The sequence below is a fragment of the Toxotes jaculatrix genome, chromosome 14 (genome assembly GCF_017976425.1).
Source record: "Toxotes jaculatrix isolate fToxJac2 chromosome 14, fToxJac2.pri, whole genome shotgun sequence".
NCBI lineage: Eukaryota > Metazoa > Chordata > Actinopteri > Toxotidae > Toxotes > Toxotes jaculatrix.
The window spans coordinates 11,493,986-11,515,893 of NC_054407.1; the positions used below are offsets into that span (position 1 = coordinate 11,493,986).

Below are 21,908 nucleotides of genomic sequence, written 5' to 3' on the forward strand. Positions count from 1 at the left end.
AGGTGTCCAGACCAGCTGCTGATGTGCAAATAGGCTACATTACAGTACAATGCATCACAGTCATACCTTTGATCTCCTGTTTTCAGGAGGCTGCATATTACAATCTGTGACAGTTTAACAATGTGGACAACAACCTTAGATTTAGCAAAATCAGTGAAGTGTCAGTCCTCAAATCAGCAGAATATAGACAGACAGACAGACAGACAGACAGACAGACAGACAGACAGACAGACAGACAGACAGACAGACAGACAGGTAGATAGATAGATAGATAGATAGATAGATAGATAGATAGATAGATAGATAGATAGATAGATAGATAGATAGATAGATAGATAAGGATTAGAAGCTGAGGCTGTGAGTGTCATTAATAGTGTAGCTCTGTCCTTTCAGTGTTTGCCTGGCTTTGCACATAGGAGATCAATAAGGCCGTTTCCCCTTCCCAACCCCCTTCTCTCCCACTCCCTGGCGCTCTGTTTTTCTTTCTCTCCCTCTCTCTCTCTCTCTCTCTCTCTCTCTCTTCCTCCCATCCTCTCTGCAGCATAAGAAAAATAATATCACTAATCTTTTACTGGTTTACCTGGCAACAGGCATCCAGGTTGTTTAGCTTCAAAAGATCAGCACCACAGAGCAAAACAAAACAAAAGAAAAAAGAAAATCATTGACTGGACGACGAGCGGAGAGTGAACGAGAGCATGTTTTATGAAGTCAAATAAGTGCACAGCCATTTTCCATCCTCACTGCTCTCTCTCTCTCTCTCTCTAACCAGATCCATCTTTTAATGCCCATCAAACCTGCTTGTGCCATGAAAGATTAATATCAGTCTGCTGTTTCTCATCTTTTCTGAAGAATCCAAACAGACCAAATTGGGATGTACAAAACTTCAGTCGGCCCGGCTTAAGTGCAAAAGCGAGAAAAGCAAAACTGACATGTGGAAAAAGAGCTGGAAGAGCTGGGAGATGCCATTGATTGAGTGAGGGCAGGCAGGTTTGGGCTTTGTGTGAACAGCCAGATAGAGGCAGGCTAGTGAAAGGATCAATACCGACCTTAATAATTGATAAGTATAAGGGAGAGGGAGGGGAGATGGGAAGAAAGAGAGAGGCAGAGAGTGGTGATGTTAACGCTTGTAACAGCATCTTCTAGGTAAGCAAAGTCAGATCTGTGGTTAACAGCTGAGGACCTCACACCAGTCTCACTGCCTAAACACCACGGCAGAGGGTGTGTAAGTGGTTTTGAAGAATGCTGTTTACACCCCAAACATCCTGTGAAATATCAATAGCACGGATCTGACGCCAGCGAGGGTGGTGTAGACTTCCAGTGCCGAAAACTCAGATCAGAACACTGTTATGAAGCGAGGAAAGAAAACCTCCCTGGCAATTTGTAACAAAGAGATTGCAATATCTCTAGTGAAATCAGGAAGGATAATATTCTAACACAAACATGAAAGGATCAGAGCTGAGGAGCATCTTGCAGTGGACAAAGAGCATCAGAGCGTCCAGTTGCCTATCGAGTTGTAGTAATGAGCGCTTTCTGCTCATGTCAGCGAATCCTCAAAGCAATCCAAGGTTGTGATGTCATTTGATTTTAAAGGTTGGCTATGCTTTATGGGGATTGTAATGTGTCTTTATGGAGGCATGCAAGCACATTTCACCAAGTGCGTGTGTGTGCGTGCACACATGCATGTCTATGTGAGTGCATCCACATGCACATGTGTGTGTGTGTGACTGGGTTATAGAGTGTGTCTGCACTATACATTGTTCAGGCTTATCTGACTCGCTCTGAATCGGTATTGATTTCCTCTCTTCTGCTCTCTTCGGCTCTCTCATTCTCTCTCTCTCTCTTTCTCTCCCTGCCTCCCCCTTCTGTCTCTTCTTCCTTCTGGCTCTGTAACAGCATCAGCAAAGCAGATCTTTTGCCTTCCACCCTGATTTCATCTCTGCTCTCTGGTCGTCTCTCCCTTTTAACAGGCAGAACTCATTTTGCGTTGCCACTGTACTGCCACACACTGCTGTGAAATATTTTGACACGCAGTGTGAATAAGACTTAATGTGTCACGACCTATAAAAAACCTACAAGTTTTACGACATACTGCACAAACAAACTTGACAACAGCAACATACAAAACTGTAAAACAACCTCCAGCCAAAGATTTGAAATGACCCTTCATGACATACACCTGATGAGATGAGATATTTGTGGCACTTATGAGCATCAAGCCCTCGTTCTAATCAATCACAGCATATTATTTTCAGATTATGGTTTACACAAGGCTGCAACATTTAGTTTAAAAATGAACATCTTTAATGAGGTTAGTAGGTAAATGAACCAACTGCTATCAGATTAATTTCCTGCTCTTTTGCCTTGAGGTGTAATTAAAAATGATTAAGATGAACATGTAAACACGCAGCAGCGATGTTGTTCATTTGATTGCATCTCTTAATCCGAGCTCTTATTTTGGAGAGGGGCCTTCCTTTGTTTTGGAAAACCTTTATTAATTACCTTCACGTCAGCCTGGAAAAGGCCTCCTGGTGCTGAACAGACACTTCCCTCTGATCTCACACAGCAGTAGTTTGGTGTTTAAAGCTGAAAATACCAATAAAACATTTAGAGCGCCGATTTGTTTGATTAGTAATGGTTAAATTAACACTTCTTTTTAAATCTTTAACTTTATTTAACTTTCCCAAGGGGAAATTTATTACACAGAAACTTGTTTTAAGATTAGACTGTGTAGCTCTCTTCCTCTCTGTGTGTGTGTGTGTGTGCGTGTGTGTGAGAGAGACTCTGTGTGTGTTTGTAATCGTTTAGCGGTATAATTTAGCAGAGCCTCATCACAGAACTTCTCATTTAGTCTTTTTTATTTATTAAAACGGAGAGATTAAAGATTTATTAAAACAAGCGAAACCGACACAGACTTCATTTATAGAAAATGAATAACTAATTCATTCTCAATTAAACAATGGGCATTTTTCAAAATCTCATTTTGTTAAGTTTTTGTTGTCGTTTGCAGTCTACAACTTCACATATTAATCTTTAAAAACAGTATAGCATGCTGGTGTTATTGGAGGTCTGCTACAGGCCGGACATGTTTTAATATTTCATGCAAACTTTTATTTTTTTGCTATTTACATCAAATTAAAGGTCTAAATGATTGACAACAGATTAATTAATAAAAAATGAATACATGTAGACACCGTGTTTGAGGCTTCAATAAAACATATTCTACAAAACCAAAAACGCCGAGCTCTTAAACCCCATTATGTCCGATTTTCAAAGCAATTCAGTCATCCTCACTCAGAGAAAATGCCTGTTTTATTTTATGATAACCTTTAACTAAATGTCTCTGAGCGTTTCGGAAAATATTTCTGAACACTGTAAATGTTTTTTCTCACTTTTCCCTCAGTGGCTCATTTTTTTTTTTTTTTTTTTTAAGTTTCCTTCGCATTCGCAGTTTCGTTTTATTCTCTACAATTTAACAGCGAACGTTTGATAGAAACCTGAGCTCTCTGCAGTGAAAATGTTACATCTAATTTTAAGCTGTTTGGAGGGGGGTAAATAAACCACGCAGCTTGCTTCGGAAAGAAGACATTAAAAACATTTAAAAAGCAGCGCAAGCCGAGCAGACGTTTTATAGACTGCAAGCCAATATCTGATAGGCTGTAAAACTGCCGATCACTCGTCTGAACAAGACAACACAGGCTTTACATCGACAAATAAACGAAAGCTTTCAAATAATCCGATCCTAATCAATTGTGTTTTAAGGATGAAGGGACGGTTTGGTTTCGCCGCTGCTGTGTGTTGTTACACGGGTGTGGATGGTGATGATCAGGGTGGTCTCGGAGGTGGTGGGGGCACTCAGGCGTTTTTTGCTTCTTTCTTTTTTTTTTTTTTTTTTTTTTAACTTCCCAGCAATGAATAGGCCTATAATATGATCAATATAATCAATAACCGTACATCTAAGAGGTGTGACAGAGAGTGATTGACGTCAAACTGTTTCTCGCCTGCAGTAGTCCGTCCAGGGCGGGAGAGGGCCCGTCTCACCGCACACAAAGCCCGATCTCATCCGTCCGTCCAGGCGTCGACTAGCAGCAGCACGGTGCGGTTAGTTCACCGTCTGCCCCCCAACCCCTCCCCCCAACCACCCCTTTCCCTCTCCCTCACACCCCACCCACCCCCCTCATCTGCCCACACACACACTCACACACACACTATTTTAATGTTAAACTGGTTATAAGTCGCATCAGAGATGCTTAAGTGAAGAAACACATGAATCTATATTCTATAACGAATTGCTTTTTGTTTATATTTGTTTTTTCCTCTTCATTTTTGACTCATGATGTGAAACACCTGTCTTTTCATTTCACCATGCACATCTCAGGCTATAGATAGATAGATGGCCTTTTAAGTGTGACTCACATCTGCTTATTGGCTTTCATCTCTGTGCGTTTCATCAATGTGATTCCTTTAAGGAAATCTAGCTGCCATTTGAGACGCTCATGCTTTCCTCCTGCACACTGAACATTTCATATCACACCAGGCAGAGTGTCTTCATGGACAAATCCTGTTCACATCTATAGTTATTTGCTAATTAGCTCATTGTTATTTCACTTTACTGTTTGAGCTTCTCTGTGCAGAAAGATAGATTTACAGGGTGTTGACACGAGAAGGTTGTTCTTAAATTCATATAGTGAAGGAAGAAAAGTTTATACAAGTCTGATCTGGAAACAATGAGATTGGACTTTTCAGTGAAGTGGGATCAAACTCTTTTGAAATGTCATGAAGAATGTGTCTGAGGGGGAAATTTGGTATAGAGCAGCAGTCAGCTTGCTCTGAGTTGTAAATTCCTATCAGGTACTGACAAGTTCTTTAATATAACAAACCAAAGTCAACCAATATCCACCTACTGCCCTTCTCATCTTCATGTATAAGTGCACTGTCAAAGAAAAAACAACAGCAGCCACTTAAGTGATAAAGAAGAGCTGCACTTAAAAGGAGGCACAAGTGCAACTTAACATGCTGCACAGCCAGCAAGTTAATCTCTGGCTCAACAAGGGGTTGAGATTAAGCAAAGTGGCAGTTGGGCGATAGCTTTAGCATCGTTGACACCGGGGGGGCATATGAAAGAGACGACATGAGCAAGTGCCACTTGAGACTGCTGAGCGTCCCTTCTTGTCTCTTCAGAAAAGCCTGCTTGGTAATGAGGCAACTAAAGATAGCCTTCAACGGTTTGGTTCTTGTCTCAAGAGAGGGCGCTTTAATGAGCAGCTCCCTCTTTTCCTTCCCTGTGGTCCTATTCATTGCTGGGGAAGGGGATGTTCACGGAGGCCAGAGGAGACTCATTTGAAATGGACCTATTGATTATCTGAAATATGTATTGACCATGCAAGCCCAGGCCCTGCGCTAACTCCTTGGTTTCACTTGGTTAGGATGGCGGCTGTGCTGCTCTGCAGGCCTCCGAGCTGCAGAGCTGCATTTGAGCTGATGGAGGAGAACCAGAGTGGTGTTGGCATTGTAAAATGGCCGGTAGCACAAGTTGTTCGAAAACAGGCATTACATATTAAATTATCACTATATTAGCACTAGCATTCAGTCATTACATTAGGGAGTATTGAGTTTGGTTTGAGACAGCACTTAGAGAGCCGCGAGGAGATTCTGGCATGGCTGGGCCTGAACCAATTGAATAAACGTTCCATGAAATGGTTCTGAAGTGCGGATCAATCAATATGGGGGCTATCAATCTGAGGGCAAATTAAAACAATTGAGAAAAACAACAAGAGGAAAACAGTTGAAGAAGTCGAGAAGGGGGTGGAGTGATGTGTCCGTGGAGGCTCTAATGTAGGGACAAACATATAACCTACATTCTGCTGAGGGAAAATATCTCGTAATTATGCTTTGCTTGCAGCAACAAAGCATGAACAATGGCAATTCAAACACATGCACGCTCACACACGGCCATGCATACACATGTGCACATTCATATTGATTCCAACCCCTCACACACACACACACACACACACACACACACACACACACACACACACACACACACACACACACACACACACACACACACACACACACAAGTCAAATCTGTTTACTGCTGTTGTCTAAACCTGCTGTAAAGTCATCAATCATTTGCATACACCACCTCCACATTGCAGCCAGCTTTATTTCCTCTCTCTCCCTCCTTTCCTTCCTCTCATCCTCTCCTTTTTTCCTCCCTTCCCTCCCTCCTCCTCACATGTGCACAAACGCTCCCAAGACTGGGATGAATATCATTCCTCACTTTGTTTCTTTCACGCACACCAACAGACCACATCTCGTGCAGGTACACACCTGTTTTTTTCATCCCTTATTTCTCTTTTCTAAAATAAAAAATAATCAGTGACATATATGAGAGACATTACTTTGTCCTCCTCCAGAGCTCTCAGACTGGATGACTGCCACTCTTTTCCGCCACATCTCCTTTGTTCTTCCACAGATAAACAATTTCTTCTCCATCTGTCTGTCACAAAGCGCGCTCTTGAGCTATACTCCCCAACACGCCACACGCACACACGCACACGCGCACCCCCCCCCCCCCCCACACACACACACATATATACACATATACACACACACACACACACATACACACACACCTCGGTCTAGCGGATCGATGGGGATCGATCGGGTGGGGAAGGGAGCCCTGATTACTGGACCACGTGTTCGGGAGAAAACCGCGGAAAATCGATCATTGCAGCTTTTTAGGGCAGCAGAACAGAACAGACTCCCTCCAGTCTCCACAGCCAGAGCCGAGCCAACTGACGGTGCATCCAGGCACGGCAGACCGCTTCTTTGTCAGCATTTCACATCACGCTTCTCCAGTTTCAACGCAGACACACGGACCCACAATGGAAACAATTTGTCCACAATAACCTCCTTTTCTTAAGAGAATTTCTTCGCCAAGCCCGCAGCGTAAAATGAAACCGAATTGCCTCAAACAGAATATGAACAAATAAACTCGTCATCCCTCCACATTTAGCCGCTGTACAAACTTTAAAGGTCCCCCACTAGTGGCTTTGCAAGTTGTAGCCCATGATCCACAGACTGTACAACCCACTTTCACATTGCTGGTGCCATTTTTTCAAGCCTTCTATACGTTTTTAGATTGATTTCTTATCCTCCAGGTGGCCACTAGTTTCACTTCATTTCACTGCACTTTGAAAATCAACTTGTAGAGATTTGAAACTTGCCTGAAATCCATCCCAGTGAACAATTAGCCTCCTCGGTGTTTATTTTCTTTTTTCTTGTTGTTGCTGTGTTCCAGCTGCAGTTGCAAGCAGGGGGAAGTTTAAACAGAGATCCTTCCTGTAACATTGAAGGACAGTTCGACATCTGGGAGTTGTTGCTGAAAAAGAAAAATTTTGCACCAAGAAGCTGTATTATGAATATAAACAGGAATATCTGTCTGTTGAGAAACTGATAGTGTTAATTTATTTGTTTCTTCTGTACAAAAATGATTTGTTTGACATTTTTTGAGTCTTACATCTCATGTTGTTGGAGTGCCCTTGAACACACCAACAGGAAAGAGTTTTCAAACCAATCCCTGTTTACATCAGCAGTAGACTGCCAAATAATGGTCATTTAAAACTAATATGAAAATAAAGGAAACTGACTGGCGACTGTCAAAGCAAGTTTCAGAAGTCTTCAAGCTGATTTTAATACCATAGTGCAAAAAGGGGAAACAAAGGCTGACTGAAAGGTAAGGAAACAACAATAAAAAAAAAAGACATAAAACCTGCAAAGGCCTCTGTAGTGGTCCCCAAAGGATCCTCTGGAAAGACTGGTTTAAGAGAGATTTAACTTTGGCTATCGACTTTTGAATGATCAGATATTTCAACTTTGACTTTCAGAATCTGAAAGAAAGATCAGAAAGATATTTTCATTTAGACTTTTTCACTCACCAGTGTTGACTCAATGACTTTTTGCTTCCCTTTCTATCTTTCCAATCTCTCTTTTGTTGCCCACAAACTCTCCTGTAACATATTACACATGCATGATATTTTTTCATCTCCAGATTTGTGCCTTTCCTCCCATACCATACAGTCATGATATAGTTTACATTTGGATACTTGATTAAATTCATTTAAATGAAATATTACAATTCCCAAAACACTAAAATATTAATTTGTACACATAAGCACCTGCCATTTTGTCAATTTTTAAACTTTTGATTTCACACTCTGATTTTCCCTTTCACCATTTCAATTGTCAGTCTTGATTTCTTAGGTATTATTATTGTATTAGGTATTATTATGTATTCTTTATTTTGTAACTTTACAGGACCACAGAATATTTTGATGACAATAAAACTCTTCTCTCTTTCTGTCTCTTCCCTTCTTCTCTCTCCAGCATGTAAACGTAAGGAGGAGGACAGAGGACGGGAGCGCAACCAGGTGCCAAAAAAGCAGCGACTGGTATTCACCGACCTGCAGCGTCGCACCTTAGTAGCCATCTTCAGAGAGAACCGCCGCCCCTCCAAAGAGATGCAGGTCACCATCTCCCAGCAGCTGGGCCTGGAGCTCTCCACCGTCTCCAACTTCTTCATGAACTCACGCCGCCGTTGTCCAGACCGCTGGGACACAGAGGAGCACGGCCACGGGGTGCACGGCCACAACCATGTGCACACTCCTCATGGAAACAGCAACAACAACAACTCCTCACCGATCCAACCTGGTACCTCCTCTGCGACCACGTTCTCTAAGGCCTGATGGTGACAGGACGGATCATCGAACAGATGCATGGAGGATGGAGGGGGGGGGGGGTTGTGTTTCACTAAAGCAGTGGGCTCTAACTCTGATCCTGCAGAGCTATAGGGTGTGTAGCCTCAGATCACTCATCTGATTCATCTGCGCAATGTGCTGAGGACTTGTGCAGATGAATCAGATCTCCTCAATGCTCCATGTGTTTTCTATTAATCTGAATGTTACTCTTAGGGGCTAAGTTGCATTTCAATTTTTGGCTCTTCAAAACCAAAGATCCAGTAGCTTTAGGGAGAGTTGCCCTCAAACAACCACACGTGGCTCTTAGTAAATCCACCTGAAAACCAAAGAAAACCCATCCACACTGTTGGTCTGTGCTTAAGCCTTGAAAAGGGAGGAGGGGGGTTTTGCCTGTTGTCGGGATGTAAACACACCAAAGAATCACTCATGACAAGGAACCGATAGCTTTAAGACAGGGAACCTTGAGCAACCACACGTTGTTGGTCTTCACAAATCAGCTAGAAATCAAACAACAGATGTGTCTGCTGGGCTGTGATCAACCACTTCTCATTTCAATGACGGACACTGAGGCTGATTGAGAGGTGTGTTTGTGTGTCAAGTGTCTGTGAAACTCTCTCAGCAGGTCCTCTGACCGGCTAACCACATACCACCTCTGCATCACTGCATGCGCGTGTCGTGTGTGTGCATGCATGTGCGTAATGTTCACATGCTGCGCGTGCTCCAGGGGTGTTAATTCCTCTGCAGTGATTCAGCCTGCTCCATGTCAGAGTAACAGTGCCACCTGCTGTCCATTTCAACCACATCTGGACATGTTGAGAGCATGTTGGTGTGGTTACAGCTCATATCTCCAGCAGGCCTACAACACATTGCAGCCTGCAGTGTAGATTTCTATTAGGATACAGATACAAATACTCTATGTAAGCATATGTGTAGCCCTGCAAACACCAAAGACATTGAGATAAAATGATAAAACACGATAATCCACACACCCTTTTATACGTATTTGAATGTTTGTTTCTTAAGACTTGTTGTATGGCTACATGGCCATAGCCCGTGTGGCCACTTGAGAGGATATTTTCAGGTTTCAAGAGGAGAACAATCAAACTGGGACAACGCTCCCCACATTCAAAGGTGTCGTCCCCGAGTGTAGGGAGTGTAGGGAGTGCAGGGAGTGAGGGGGGGTGGGGTGGGTGGGTCTGCTCTGTTCTAGTGGCCAAACACAGAGGTCAAACGTCACAATATAGGATCCTGAGTGCCAATGATGTTTGCCTCTTTATGATAATCAGAGAACAGGTGCAGCCTGCTCCTTCGCCACACGCCCCACTGTGTCTGGCCTATGTCATCACAACCTTCAAACTGCGAGCACTATATGGGCATGTAGCCTATTCCATACCTCAGAAAAATACTGACGTGATCGACACGAAACACAATGAAAATTACTGTAAATAATCTTTAAGTTCATCTCTCTGTCTCTCTGTCTTATCTATTCTCTATTTATCTACTCTCTTGCTGACCCCTCCTGTTGTGTCTTTCCTTTTATTTTTCCCTCCTAACTATTGATGCGGGTAAAAATAGTACCATAGACACATGGTTTCTCTCTCGTGACTATTGTGCTATGTTGTGCTGAAACTATATTTAAAGAAGCACCTTGTCGACAAAATGTACAAACTTAAAGATTGAAAAAAAAAGAAAAGAAGAATCAACATGTCATAGACTGATCCTATGCACAGACAAGGAAGGGATACCACAAGTGACAAACTGTGCATATTTGTGAATACCTGTGTGATGGAACAGATGGACTGTCTGGATGTGAAGGACCTCTTCTTTAATCTCTGAACTTTGACCCCCCCCCCCCCCCCCCCCTCCCGAACTGGACTGTCACTGCATTCCTCTGCTGATGGTGTTTTTTTTTGGTTACCATGAGAACCACCTGATTTTATTTATTCCTTTTTTTTCTTAATTTTTTGTGGGCAAAGCCACTCGTTGTGTAGCATCTTCTAGCGGGAGATAATCATATTAGAGAGGAGACGCAGACAGAAGGAAGAAGGGTGCAGCAGGGGAGGCAGGAGCATCAGAGGCCTGTCACCATTGAAACATTGAAGTGACATTCCTCCATGGGCTGGGTTCTGGTCTTTATGTAGTGCACTATAACAGATTCCATGTTGGAGGTGTCATTTAGGACTTCTACTAGAGTCCAGATGGGGGAGACTTTGTAGGTTTTTAGTGCAGATGTTTGAAGTTTAGACCCAAAACAGAAGATTTGGTGATGGAAACGGTTTGTGTGTGCATGGCTACCTCACAGAATAGAGTGGACTGTGACACAGCCATCAATACCAAAGATACTTCAAGCCTGCCGTGTTCACACTGGACCTGGGACGTGAACACAATTAAACACTACTACACATGCAAAACACACATGCACAGATTCACTGACCAGTGCAGATAGTCTTCTAAGTGCACATACACACTTATGCAGAGCAGTCGTGCTGCATGGCAAACACAGGGAGGTGTTTGTTATGTGGGAAGAGTTGAGTGCCTTTTTCCTTCAACCAGGGGTTGGGCTGCTCTGAACACACATACACATAAACACACACATACACACACAGTGTTTAAAGTGAAGGGGGGCACACACTGGGTGAAGGGGGAGCAACACTGGAGGGGTCCTCATGACATTAAAAAAGCCACTTTTGTTCTGATTCAAAGAGCACCTTTTTTCACAAAATGACGGGAAAAAGATTGTTTACCTCCACCATTTTGTTTTTGCTTTTTGATGATGTCATCTCATCTCAAGTCCCCTCCATGACACACACATGCACATACACTCCTGCCAGAGATATTTTTGTGTAATTTGTAACCCGAGTGTAGGTGTGTGTGTGTACCTGGCAGTTTACAAAGCCCTCCTCTCTCATTGGCTCACATCTAAACCTGTCCAACAATCAACCAATGAGCAATCAGTGCAGAAATTCTTACCCTTTCATCTCTTAAAGACACATGATGCCCACCGGTGACCCCATCCATCCAAACCCTCTTTGCTGGTCCCTCTGTCCAGGGTAGCATCACAACGAGGCAGGCATGTGTAGACAATTCATCTTGATATACCTCAAATCTTTATTGTAAAGGTTATGTAGTGAAACAATAACAACAATGTTTAGCAATGAGAGTGACATTAAAGTCACAGCAAAATGATTGTTCTGTTTTCTATTTCTTTAAAGGAGCGTGTGAAGTATAAGTTGTCTTATGGTTTGACATCTCTTGAGTTATTGTTTGTAGGTTTGCACGTTGTCCTTTTTGCTCTTCAGAGAGAGACTGAAAGGACGAGTGAGAAATGGGGAAGAAGAGGACAAAGGAAATAAATGAGCTGGTAGAAAAGGATGTAATAAATGACAAAACAGGAGAGGAGAAGAAGAAATCAAAGAAAAAGGATTATGAATACAAAGTAAGATATAGTAATTGAGTCAAGAATGAGACATCAAGGACACACTAATTTCTGTTTTGCATCACTTTTTGGCTTATTTTGTGTTTGAAGATTGTCTCCTATGTGTGTTAGTGATTCCCATATTAAAAAAAAGAGATCCAACCAAAGCACCTCTGTTATTAGGGGTGGGATGAGCGATTCTTTTATGCATGGATACTATATAAGTGTATATAAACTGCAGGATGAACTGTACCTCTACAGGTGGAGGAGAGGGGGAGAAACAGGGAAAAAAACTGGGTTTTGGTTTCCAAATAATCTTTACATTCTTTTTTAGCTCCGTGTCTTTTATGTGCTGTTTGTGTATTTGTATAAAAATGTGTATTTGTACGTGTAGCAGCTTCATTACTGTGTCTTCCCTCCCGTGTTGTAACCCCTCCCTTTGTGTGGAAATTGTCTCCACACTCCCATGTCTGTATTCATATTTACCCTTTGTTTCATCACATAGGTGTGAGTGTGAGTTTGTGTGTGAGTTTCTCTGTTTTGTTCCTGCGTTTCAGCTCATCTAATCTAAATTCGATCGGCCTGGGTGTTTGTCTGCTTTAGGAGCCTAAACAAACAGACAGCCAGGCAGCTGAAATACGGTTTCGTCCAGTGCATCAAAATGGCATCATTTGCTTTTTCCTTCAGACAGACCTCAGAGCTCTGGAAGCCCCAGTGTCGATGTTCTCTTCCTCTTCCCTTACCAATCAATCAATCAGAACCAAGTGTCTTTGTGATGGTAGAAGACAATCAATTTCAAATAGAGCAGAGACAAAAAAAAAAAAGAAAAAGACGAAGGAGGGAGAGAGAAAGAGCGATGGAGGAGGGCAGAGGAACTGACTGGACAGGAGAGGTGGGAAGAAAGGAGGAAGGATGGCTCTCAGGGAGATCAGTGTATGTGTGTGTGTGTGGTCACCTTTAACCTCTTCAGAGTGACCTTTACGGTGGGGGCCGAGGCACCCAGGACCCTTTCCTGGCTACGAGGGCGGTGGTGGTGGGGAATCTGACTTGTTAAGTGGACATCTAATCGAAGATGTTGATCAAATGCCTGCACATATATGGACACAAACACACACAAACACACACACACACACACAGCCATCATGCAGAGAGCCTTTCTTCTGATCTTCATTTCCCAGAAATGTCGGGTCTGCCTTCAGCCTGTGGAGGGAGAGTCAAGTAATAACTGGAACAAATAATACACCGAGTGAAAACCAGTATGGGTAAATTGTGTGTTTTGACTAAAACAAATAAAAAAACAAGCAATTGGCCGACTGGCTTTTCATTTTCTGTGTGATGGTTTCTTACTGTGGTGCTCTGTTGCCATCTGGTGGTGTAAAACTGTACATTATATGCTGCTTTTGTTGGGAGACTAAGATTTAAAAACACGGTGACCCTTTAAATGCCCCGCCTCCCATCAAATTTTTGACCAGAAACCTAAAAGAACGTCTCTGCTGTTTTCCATCATTTGGATACTCCATATTTTATGTACTCACTTAGCCTCCTTCACACTTCACACTTAAGTCCAACATTCCCTCTTCTTTCCGCTATGTTTTTGGTCTACACCAACTCCTGAGGAAAATATCTGGCTCTTTAGCTGCTAAATTCTCCACTAGTCTACCAGTTACATGATAACTGTCTGTTTTATAGCACTTTTTGGGTGAAGACAGCTGCCTATGGCCTAAAATTATGCTATAAGAAGGCTCAGTGCTAAGGCTAAGTGAGGCTCAACCAAAACAGTACTGTGGTTTTATAATATATTTAAGCTCACTGCAAAAACAAAGAGCTGAAAGATATCATAAACCTTAGTAGAGGTGGGGACAACTAAAAAGTCTCTGTGGGTTTGTCAAAACAAGCAAAGCCTTTGACATACAAGTAGTATGTTCCATTGTTAATAAAAAAATACTGATTATAGCAGCTTTGAATGTTGTGTGTATTTATTTAAATAACTATTTATATCATTTATTTAATGTTGAGTGTAGCTTGTGTGTGAGGGTTTTGACTGTTATCTGAGCTTTAGCCGATTTTTTTTGAACACCAGGTGACACAAGCAGACAAGGAGGGACACGGGACACAGCTGACAGAGTCACATCATGCTTTTATGACGAAAAAGGAGTTAATTTACAAGACAGACAGTATATAAAACATATATTGAAATAAAAATGTATTTTATAGACAAGTACATTATTGTTTTATCCTTCCCTTTGAGACCAAGCAGCCATGGGACTGAGCAAAACATGGGTGATCCCTGGAGAAAAGAAGCAGCAGTTAAATCCTATATTACTATACCTACACTATTTACAGTTCAACAGTCATTTTCCTCTGTCAGACATGGCAAGGAGGTCTACAGATTGGATGACGTGATATGGCTAATAGACCTAATATGTACAGTTTCTGTTCTTCACATCCAAGGATCCACACATCAAAAACATAAATGTGACAATTCAGGTACAGTCAGATTTTTGCAAAGCCAGAGAAGAGCAGAGTCAAAATTTGGTACTTACTGTATAACAGTAGCTATTGTGAGCCAGTCATATGCTCTAATAATTAACCATTTGACACCATTCAATTTGACAAGCTGAACAGCTTGTCTTTGTCTTAGCTCTGCATTTAATTGGAGTGCTCAGCACCCATTCCTAGGTTTCAGAAGTCAGTAACGACCGTGTAAAAGAGGAACAAATATGTATTAGTGCAAAAACAAAGTGTGATCGATGAAAAATGTTCTGAAATGTTTAACGAGGCCGGTGCCAGGTTGATAGAGAGAGAGAGAGAGAGAGAGAGAGAGAGAGAGAGAGAGAGAGAGAGAGCGACAGAGAGCAGTAGGCAGAGAGAAAACGAGAGGGAGACATAGAAAGAGAGAGGGGAGAAGATACATTTACCCCAGCCAAAATCGAGAAATTTCCCATTAGAGAACTCCAACAAATACAGAGCTTTACCAATGACAGCTTCCTCCAAGGAGTGGGAGAAGCGAGAACGTTACATCGGCTCAGACCTGGAGAATAAAGTCGAAATCTGGCACCATCTCGTTCTTGAAAGAGGAAAAGCGAGATTGTCTTAAAAGGAAACCTAGGAATGAGTGCCAACCAGGTCTAAAAGAGCACTGTACGCCTCCTCCTACTCCAGGGGGGATTCTGGGAGAGTGACAAGGTTCAAGATAGATCAATGTAAGTATGCCATTAATAATCCTATCCCCATACAGCATTGATCAGTCCCACCATCCTGCTTGGAATATCAATCGCTTTATCTACAGCTTATACATCTGAGCAGATCCTATGTGTGTGGATAGGTATGTGTACAAGTACAATCATCCCAAGTAAACAAATGCCTCTTTTGTAAGATGCACATATTTAAATATTCGTGAATGCAGGTGCAGGTGATTTATTTTACTGTCCCTGGCTTTGATTTGTACCAGATTCAAAACATTTCAATGGTCTCACTTGCTCTTGCAGCACTTTGTTTCAACCAGTCCCATGGCACCCATAGCTCTCCGTACGAGTGTAGGTGAGAGTTTGGCAAGACCAATCACTGTATACAAAAAGCATGCATAGATTAAACCTGCTAAGACCACAAGAAAGAATGTTTTTTTTTCTCTAGAGAGAAAGCTGATCATTTGCCGATCAGCTGTCAGTCATGTACAGAGAAAGAAGGATGCTGTGATATTTTATCATAGTTGGTTATTGTTTGTTATGTTGGTGGTGAGACTGGTGGGGGGGCATCAGAAAGTATTTGTCTAATCTACAGACTGAGTCCCAACAAACCAGGTCTAGGAACTTTTGCTTTTGATCAGATGAAGGCCTGTCCTGATAACACCTTTTCTCACACAGGTGCCTGAGAGCAAAACATTGCCCCAGACAGAGTGGAGAGGAGGTCACGCTATGGCTATAAGAAAATCAGTGAACCACTGACTTATGAGGCTAACAGTCAATTTGCTCTCTTTAGTGTTTCACTGTATGAGACCCAGAGCTGTTGGTTTATTTTTCTACCACATAAAATACTGGTACATCAGCGGCAACTGTATGGTCCCACTGGTTGCCCTTACTCATGTTGACCACTGGGGGTCAGTATTGCCACGTAGAAAGGGAGGGGGGCACTTGCAATTGTCTGGTCAAGGTTAAGATGGAGCAGTTATCTGTCCAAGGTGCTTTAAACAATGCTTCAGCAATGCTCTGCTACATGTCCAATTATACATGAATGTGACTGTTTGCGTTATCATCTCTTGAACCTGCCATAGGCAATATTTCTCTTTACCAGACATGTAAAGAGTTAAAATATCACCACAAACTCAGCCTTGAGTATTTGTATGACACCCTCTTCTGAGAGGTCTGTTATGGAAATGAGACTAATAAGCCAAGTAATCACCCAATCAGCAGAGCTCATTTCTCCATCATCCCATTACTGCTTCTCTCAGCTCTAATAATTCAACTCAAGTCTGATCCAATCAAAACAGCAGCTGTAGGATCTGGAGAAAGAGATGGATTCATTTAGAGCTAATATGGAGTTGGAAATGACAGGAGACAAGGGCTGCAGAAGGGCAGCCTTAAAGGTGTGACTAAAATTTTTACTGTCAAAATAGTAAAAAAAACAAAGCCCCCTTTAAGAGAGGAATGTTAAAAGCCAAAAAAAATTAATAATTCAAGCTTGGCTGATAATGGAGCCATGATTATCAGAGTCTTAGGGTTTATCTTATTTTGGTCCACGTCTTTGAAGAGATCCCCAGTGGTAGGTATCGCTAATAGTGAGGTTACTGCTGCAGCCATTGTAAATGAGGCGTCTAGACTATAGTACACCAACCCGAGGCAAGGACGGACCAGGGGAGGGAGCGGGGGAATCACTCAGCCTACTTTCTCAAGAATCATGGCAGAGGAGATGAATCAGGCTCAGCTCCACTGGTATCTACAAACACTGGGAGTCTGTCAGCCAGACTGAGGCGATGGCTTGGCTGCAAAGCTGTGTATACTGGCACTTTTTCTTTGAGGAGAGCTGCTGAAGAATTATTTGGCAAAGTCTTCATTATATCAATTAAAATGTTTAACATAATCCAAAAACCTTTGATAATGGACCTCCGGGAGGAAATTTAAGCTGGAGCGGACAGGACAGGTTTTTTTCAGCGTTCAACTTGAAGCAAAATGAGTTTCGCCAACTTTCAAGGACTAGTGGAAATTGAATAGGTGCAAGTGCTTATTTCTAACCCTGACCAACATTGAAATGTCAGTTTTCAATGAATGGATTGCTTTCCTGTCAAAATTACTCAGTGAACCACAGCAGGCAGAAAGTGTAGGCTCACATTTGTACAACAACCCAACGCTGCCCGACCCCCTTTCTACATTTGAATGTTAATGTGTGATAGGATATCAGCAGAGAAAATACATACAGTACAGTCCATGGGTTTTCATATCCAGAGAAAGATCCCAGAGTGGCACTGTGCAGAGCGGGAAAGTTCCAGAAATGTTTTTTTTTCCAGGAATGGGTAGGGCATGAAATGGGAACCAATTTTTTTTTGTGTTTTTTTCCTTTTTTTTTTTTTTTAGGAACCTGGGTCACCCCTTTCATCTTTTGTCTCCACCGATCCAATCACTGCTCCATTTCTGATGGCATTACAAGGAGCAACAAATCATAACACGACAACACTGACTCATCGACCACACAGAACACGTGTCTACTACCACACAACCATAGTCCAGCCTAATACTGTGAACAGGGACAAAGAGGGTCGGAAATGTTAAGAAGACAGGGAACAGAAAGAGGGGAGGAGGACGGTAAAGAGAGTGAGAAGGAGAAGAAGATAATAAAATGAAACACACCCTCATCTATGCTTACATTTGTGATTGATGTTTACACAATAACACCATCAACAATCACTACAGACATTCTCACTGTCCTCTAAACCTAGTTTCCACTGAGAAATACCGGGGAATGGAAAGACAAAAGGTCGGCTCAGGGAGAGGAAATGTCCATGAAGGCAATGTCCTGTTCTCAACACCGTGTAAGCCAAAATGGTCGCTGACACCGTTAAAAGCTGTGTAAAAAAACCAGGCCAATTTGTTACTCTATTCTCATTCGGCCTCATGAATCTTTAACAGCTGTTCAGTTATTCATCCTGACACAGAAGCCGGGGTTTCATCATTCCTCACAAGGGACAAAAAGGAGTTTGCAGGATATATTTTGCTAAAGTTTTGAGAGTTTGAGGTCCTTTCATACCTGCGGCAAATTATTTCTAAACCATGAGCTTGTATTTACACATTATTGTGGGTGTATTTTAGATCAGTGATTCACAACGTTTTTATTTTTGTAGCATGAATAAAGTGAAGCAATGTCTATTTGCAACCTCTATGCTGCACATGCTAATAGACTTTAACTTAACCACTGTCAATTAATATTGTTGAGATAATGTTTTGAAATGTACTCAATGTGAAATGTGTTTTGGTGGAATGTAATTTAACATTTTTAGTTGACAAGTTAGTTGTGTGTAATGTCTTTTCAAGTTATCACTACTACTAAATAGTTTCAAACTACCTTAAAACAGTGTGTAAAACAATGTGTAAATAGGCTGCTACATAAAACATCTGTAGCCCTGTCCACTGTAGTATCACAAGTTTTAAAATAACTTCCTAAAAACTGTTTTAGGGGTAAAATAACACTTTAAACTTAAGTCAGTCCCAAATGGAACTAGGATTTTGTTATATTATACTCCAATTTAACTTGTGACACTACATTAGCAACCACAGCTTTACATTAGAGCTTTTGTCTTAACATTGCTCTGCCTGGTTTCAGCTGAAATGCCCACAGAGATGCGAACGGGCACTGTCTAGTGTAAGTCAGTTTTATTGAGTCTTGAGAACAGAACAGTCCCACATGGAGGACGAGGAACTTTAAAAGGGTAAACAGTCAAAAGGTCACGGAGAAGCAACAGAACACTTCAAAGAAAGTTTTTTGACATTTTTTTTGTATTTAAAACCACAGTACTACTCTCCACTATACGATGCACATGGCGTGGGTAGGGTTAACACGACTTCATTTACATTTGAATCCTCGGTCTCCAGCCAGGGACCCCTCCCAAAGGAGGACCCAGTGGGGGTGTATGGGGGGGGTGGGGGTGAGGAGGGGGGATGCACTGGGCTAGGGGGGCAGAGACATTTGCACACCGACCGTCTCAGAGGCAGAGAGAGAGCAGTCAGCATCACATTTTGTGATGGCTATGGTGCATTGTCAATTTGCATGTTTATTCATGTGTAATTGTGATTGTTGTTCCTACAAATTCAGATAACCTGTGTGTGCGTGTGTGCGCATGTGTGTTATGGGGTGCAACTTTATGCAAGCTCAACGACAGCAGATGGTCTTGTGATCATCACGACAGATTGTAAGATGGCAGTGGCAATAATTATTATTATATAACTGAATCATGCACAAACTACTGTATAAAAAAACAACCTACAGATACTATGGCTTTGTTTCTTCACTCACAAATTTACATCAGTTCTCCCTCTGAGAATGAATTTTGGCTTCATGGTTCTACATACAGTATTGCTGGAATGTAATATTTTAACAGAGTAAGTATGTGTGGTTACACTCACTCTGTTGGCTAGTTATTTCGCTTTTCCTGAGAAAAGGTGCAATTTGTGTGTTGCTATGTGTGTTTTCCACAGCTAGTGTGTAGATGTTTATGTGAACACCTCCACAAGTGTTGCTGTGTGTCCTCTGTTTGCCTCTGAGTATGACCCAACTCTCCAGGCTGCTCCCCCCTGGCAGCACTGGGAAGGTCAGGCATCTACCAACACAGCAGAGGGCAGGGACAGGGGGCGGGGGCCAGTGGGTCGTCCCTCTCCTGTTGATGAAAGAGCATGAACGCGGCTTGTGATCTAGGAGGGGGGAATCAGAGGTCAAGCTGACTTCTTCCTTCACTCCCGTTCCACTGAGTAATCCTTCTGTGGCCGCCAGCCCCGTCCAGCCCTCTCTTGTGCTGGTTGCTATGGCTACCATAGGTGCCCGTGTCCAGTGGGCTTGACTTCCTAACCAAACCCTCCTGGCCACGGGCAGCCACAGCAGCTCACGGCTAGTGTGCTCGCCCCAAACTCACACAGCTAAAGTTGTCGCAAAATCTCACAACGAGAAAGCCAATCATGTTTTGTCGTTTTTTTTTTGTCATTTATGTGACTGATCCAGATCCATTCCTTCTTATTTTATATTATATTTAAATCTTATTCTGCATCCACTAAGCTTTTATTTATTAAAACCAATGATATGGTAATGCTGATGAAGTGTTTGACCCAATATAATCATCCTCACTGTTCAACTGTGGTCAGAATTGATAAAGACGGCTGTTATACTAATTGTGCTATAGAAAACATATTCAAATTTTCTTCCAAAACCATTTGTTTTATTTTGAGGTATAAATTTACAACTTAACTCTCAACTGCAACTCTACATGCATGATTCTTAACAAGGCAGACTTTCTAAGAGCATAGCTACAGATTCTATAAATGGATGGTAGCCAGGCCTCGTCGAATTACATTTTTCTTAAAATCCCCGACTGCACAGAACACAGCAAAAGGGAAATTTTAATGAAAAGGAAATCTTTTTCATTTTCTCATTAATGTAACCGAGAGACAGGACTACCAGAACTCGACAGCTCAGTAATCATGCCAATTCACAACGTATCTCCTATAATTCTTAACTCTTATTCTTATCAAGCATGGATGACAAGCAGCTCTTTCAAATCTATCAATACTGTGGTTTCTTACAGTATCATTCAAACATGTTTTTCACCACATGCTGAATAAAACCACTGAGAAACAGAGAGAGCAGGGTCATTTTGTTTTCATTCACAAATCTAACCAAATCAAGTCATGGCTCTGGTTTTGATGTGGGCATTCAATTTTGAATGGAGCCATAGACGAGAACTTATTTTGTGCTTTCAAACTTCTTTGCGAGTCAGTGGCTGTGTGCGTTTGTGTGTGTCAAACACGTTTTTGGGACGTGCTCATGCCTCCCCCGAGGGACCCCTGGCTGCGTTGTTTCATATCATCTTCATGTTGAACTTCCTGGTCCCTCCTGAGGAGCCTCCAGTGGCGGGTTCAGATTTCCTGAAAGAGTACTCAACTGTGAAGTTGTTCTTGCGTTGGCCGCGTCCCCGGCTCCACACGAACAACAGCAGGAAACAGAAGAGGACCACCCCCAGGAATGTGATGCAACCCATTGCCGTGGAGACCAAGATTGTGGTCAGGTCCAAGGTGAACTTGAGGAAAACACGTGTGCTGTTCAGATTTGTGTCGTTGAACAACTCGCCACTGTACAGCGAGCGGTTAAGAAAGAAGGCTGAGGCGGCATCTAGTGGCTGGCCACGCACTGTGAGTGTGGCAAAGTAGGTGTCATTGCCTCCAGCGTTACTGGCAATGCAAATGTATGTTCCGCTGTCAGTAAGCTGGGCGTAGCGGATCTCTAAGGTGCCACTAGGGAGAACAGTAATACGTCCTGAACTCTTAGCTGTGATCCGTCTGCGCTGTGGAGAAATCCAGACAATAGCAGGTGCAGGTTCTCCTTCAGCCCGACACAGAAAACTCACAGGCTGGCCTTCACGAGCAATCACCTGTGGGAGGTGGAGGAAAGGAGTGCATGGACTAATAAATGCAGGACAGTCAGAAAAGACAGTAGGATGTACACACAGCAAAATCTGGTTGTTACAAAATTATTTTTGT

At 42.4% G+C, this 21,908-nt stretch overlaps 2 protein-coding genes and 1 long non-coding RNA gene across 3 annotated transcripts in view; 1 reads left to right on the top strand and 2 right to left on the bottom strand.

Annotated features, from left to right (window-relative positions):
• Positions 1-2,171, bottom strand: part of LOC121193742 — a 22,343-nt gene extending 20,172 nt beyond the window's left edge. The window contains exon 1 of the long non-coding RNA XR_005895316.1: positions 2,161-2,171. This is a non-coding gene — a long non-coding RNA (uncharacterized LOC121193742). The remainder of the gene's footprint in view (positions 1-2,160) is intronic.
• onecut3b (one cut homeobox 3b) overlaps positions 1-8,750 on the top strand; it is an 11,044-nt gene extending 2,294 nt beyond the window's left edge. Inside the window, exon 2 of the mRNA XM_041056194.1 lies at positions 8,392-8,750. Within this exon, the coding sequence (XP_040912128.1) occupies positions 8,392-8,750 (359 nt within the window). The remainder of the gene's footprint in view (positions 1-8,391) is intronic.
• Positions 8,751-20,594: 11,844 nt separating this feature from the next.
• LOC121193189 (leucine-rich repeat and immunoglobulin-like domain-containing nogo receptor-interacting protein 3) overlaps positions 20,595-21,908 on the bottom strand; it is a 29,596-nt gene continuing 28,282 nt past the window's right edge. The window contains exon 4 of the mRNA XM_041055386.1: positions 20,595-21,799. Coding sequence (XP_040911320.1) covers positions 21,230-21,799 — 570 coding nt within the window. The 3' untranslated portion in view covers positions 20,595-21,229. The remainder of the gene's footprint in view (positions 21,800-21,908) is intronic.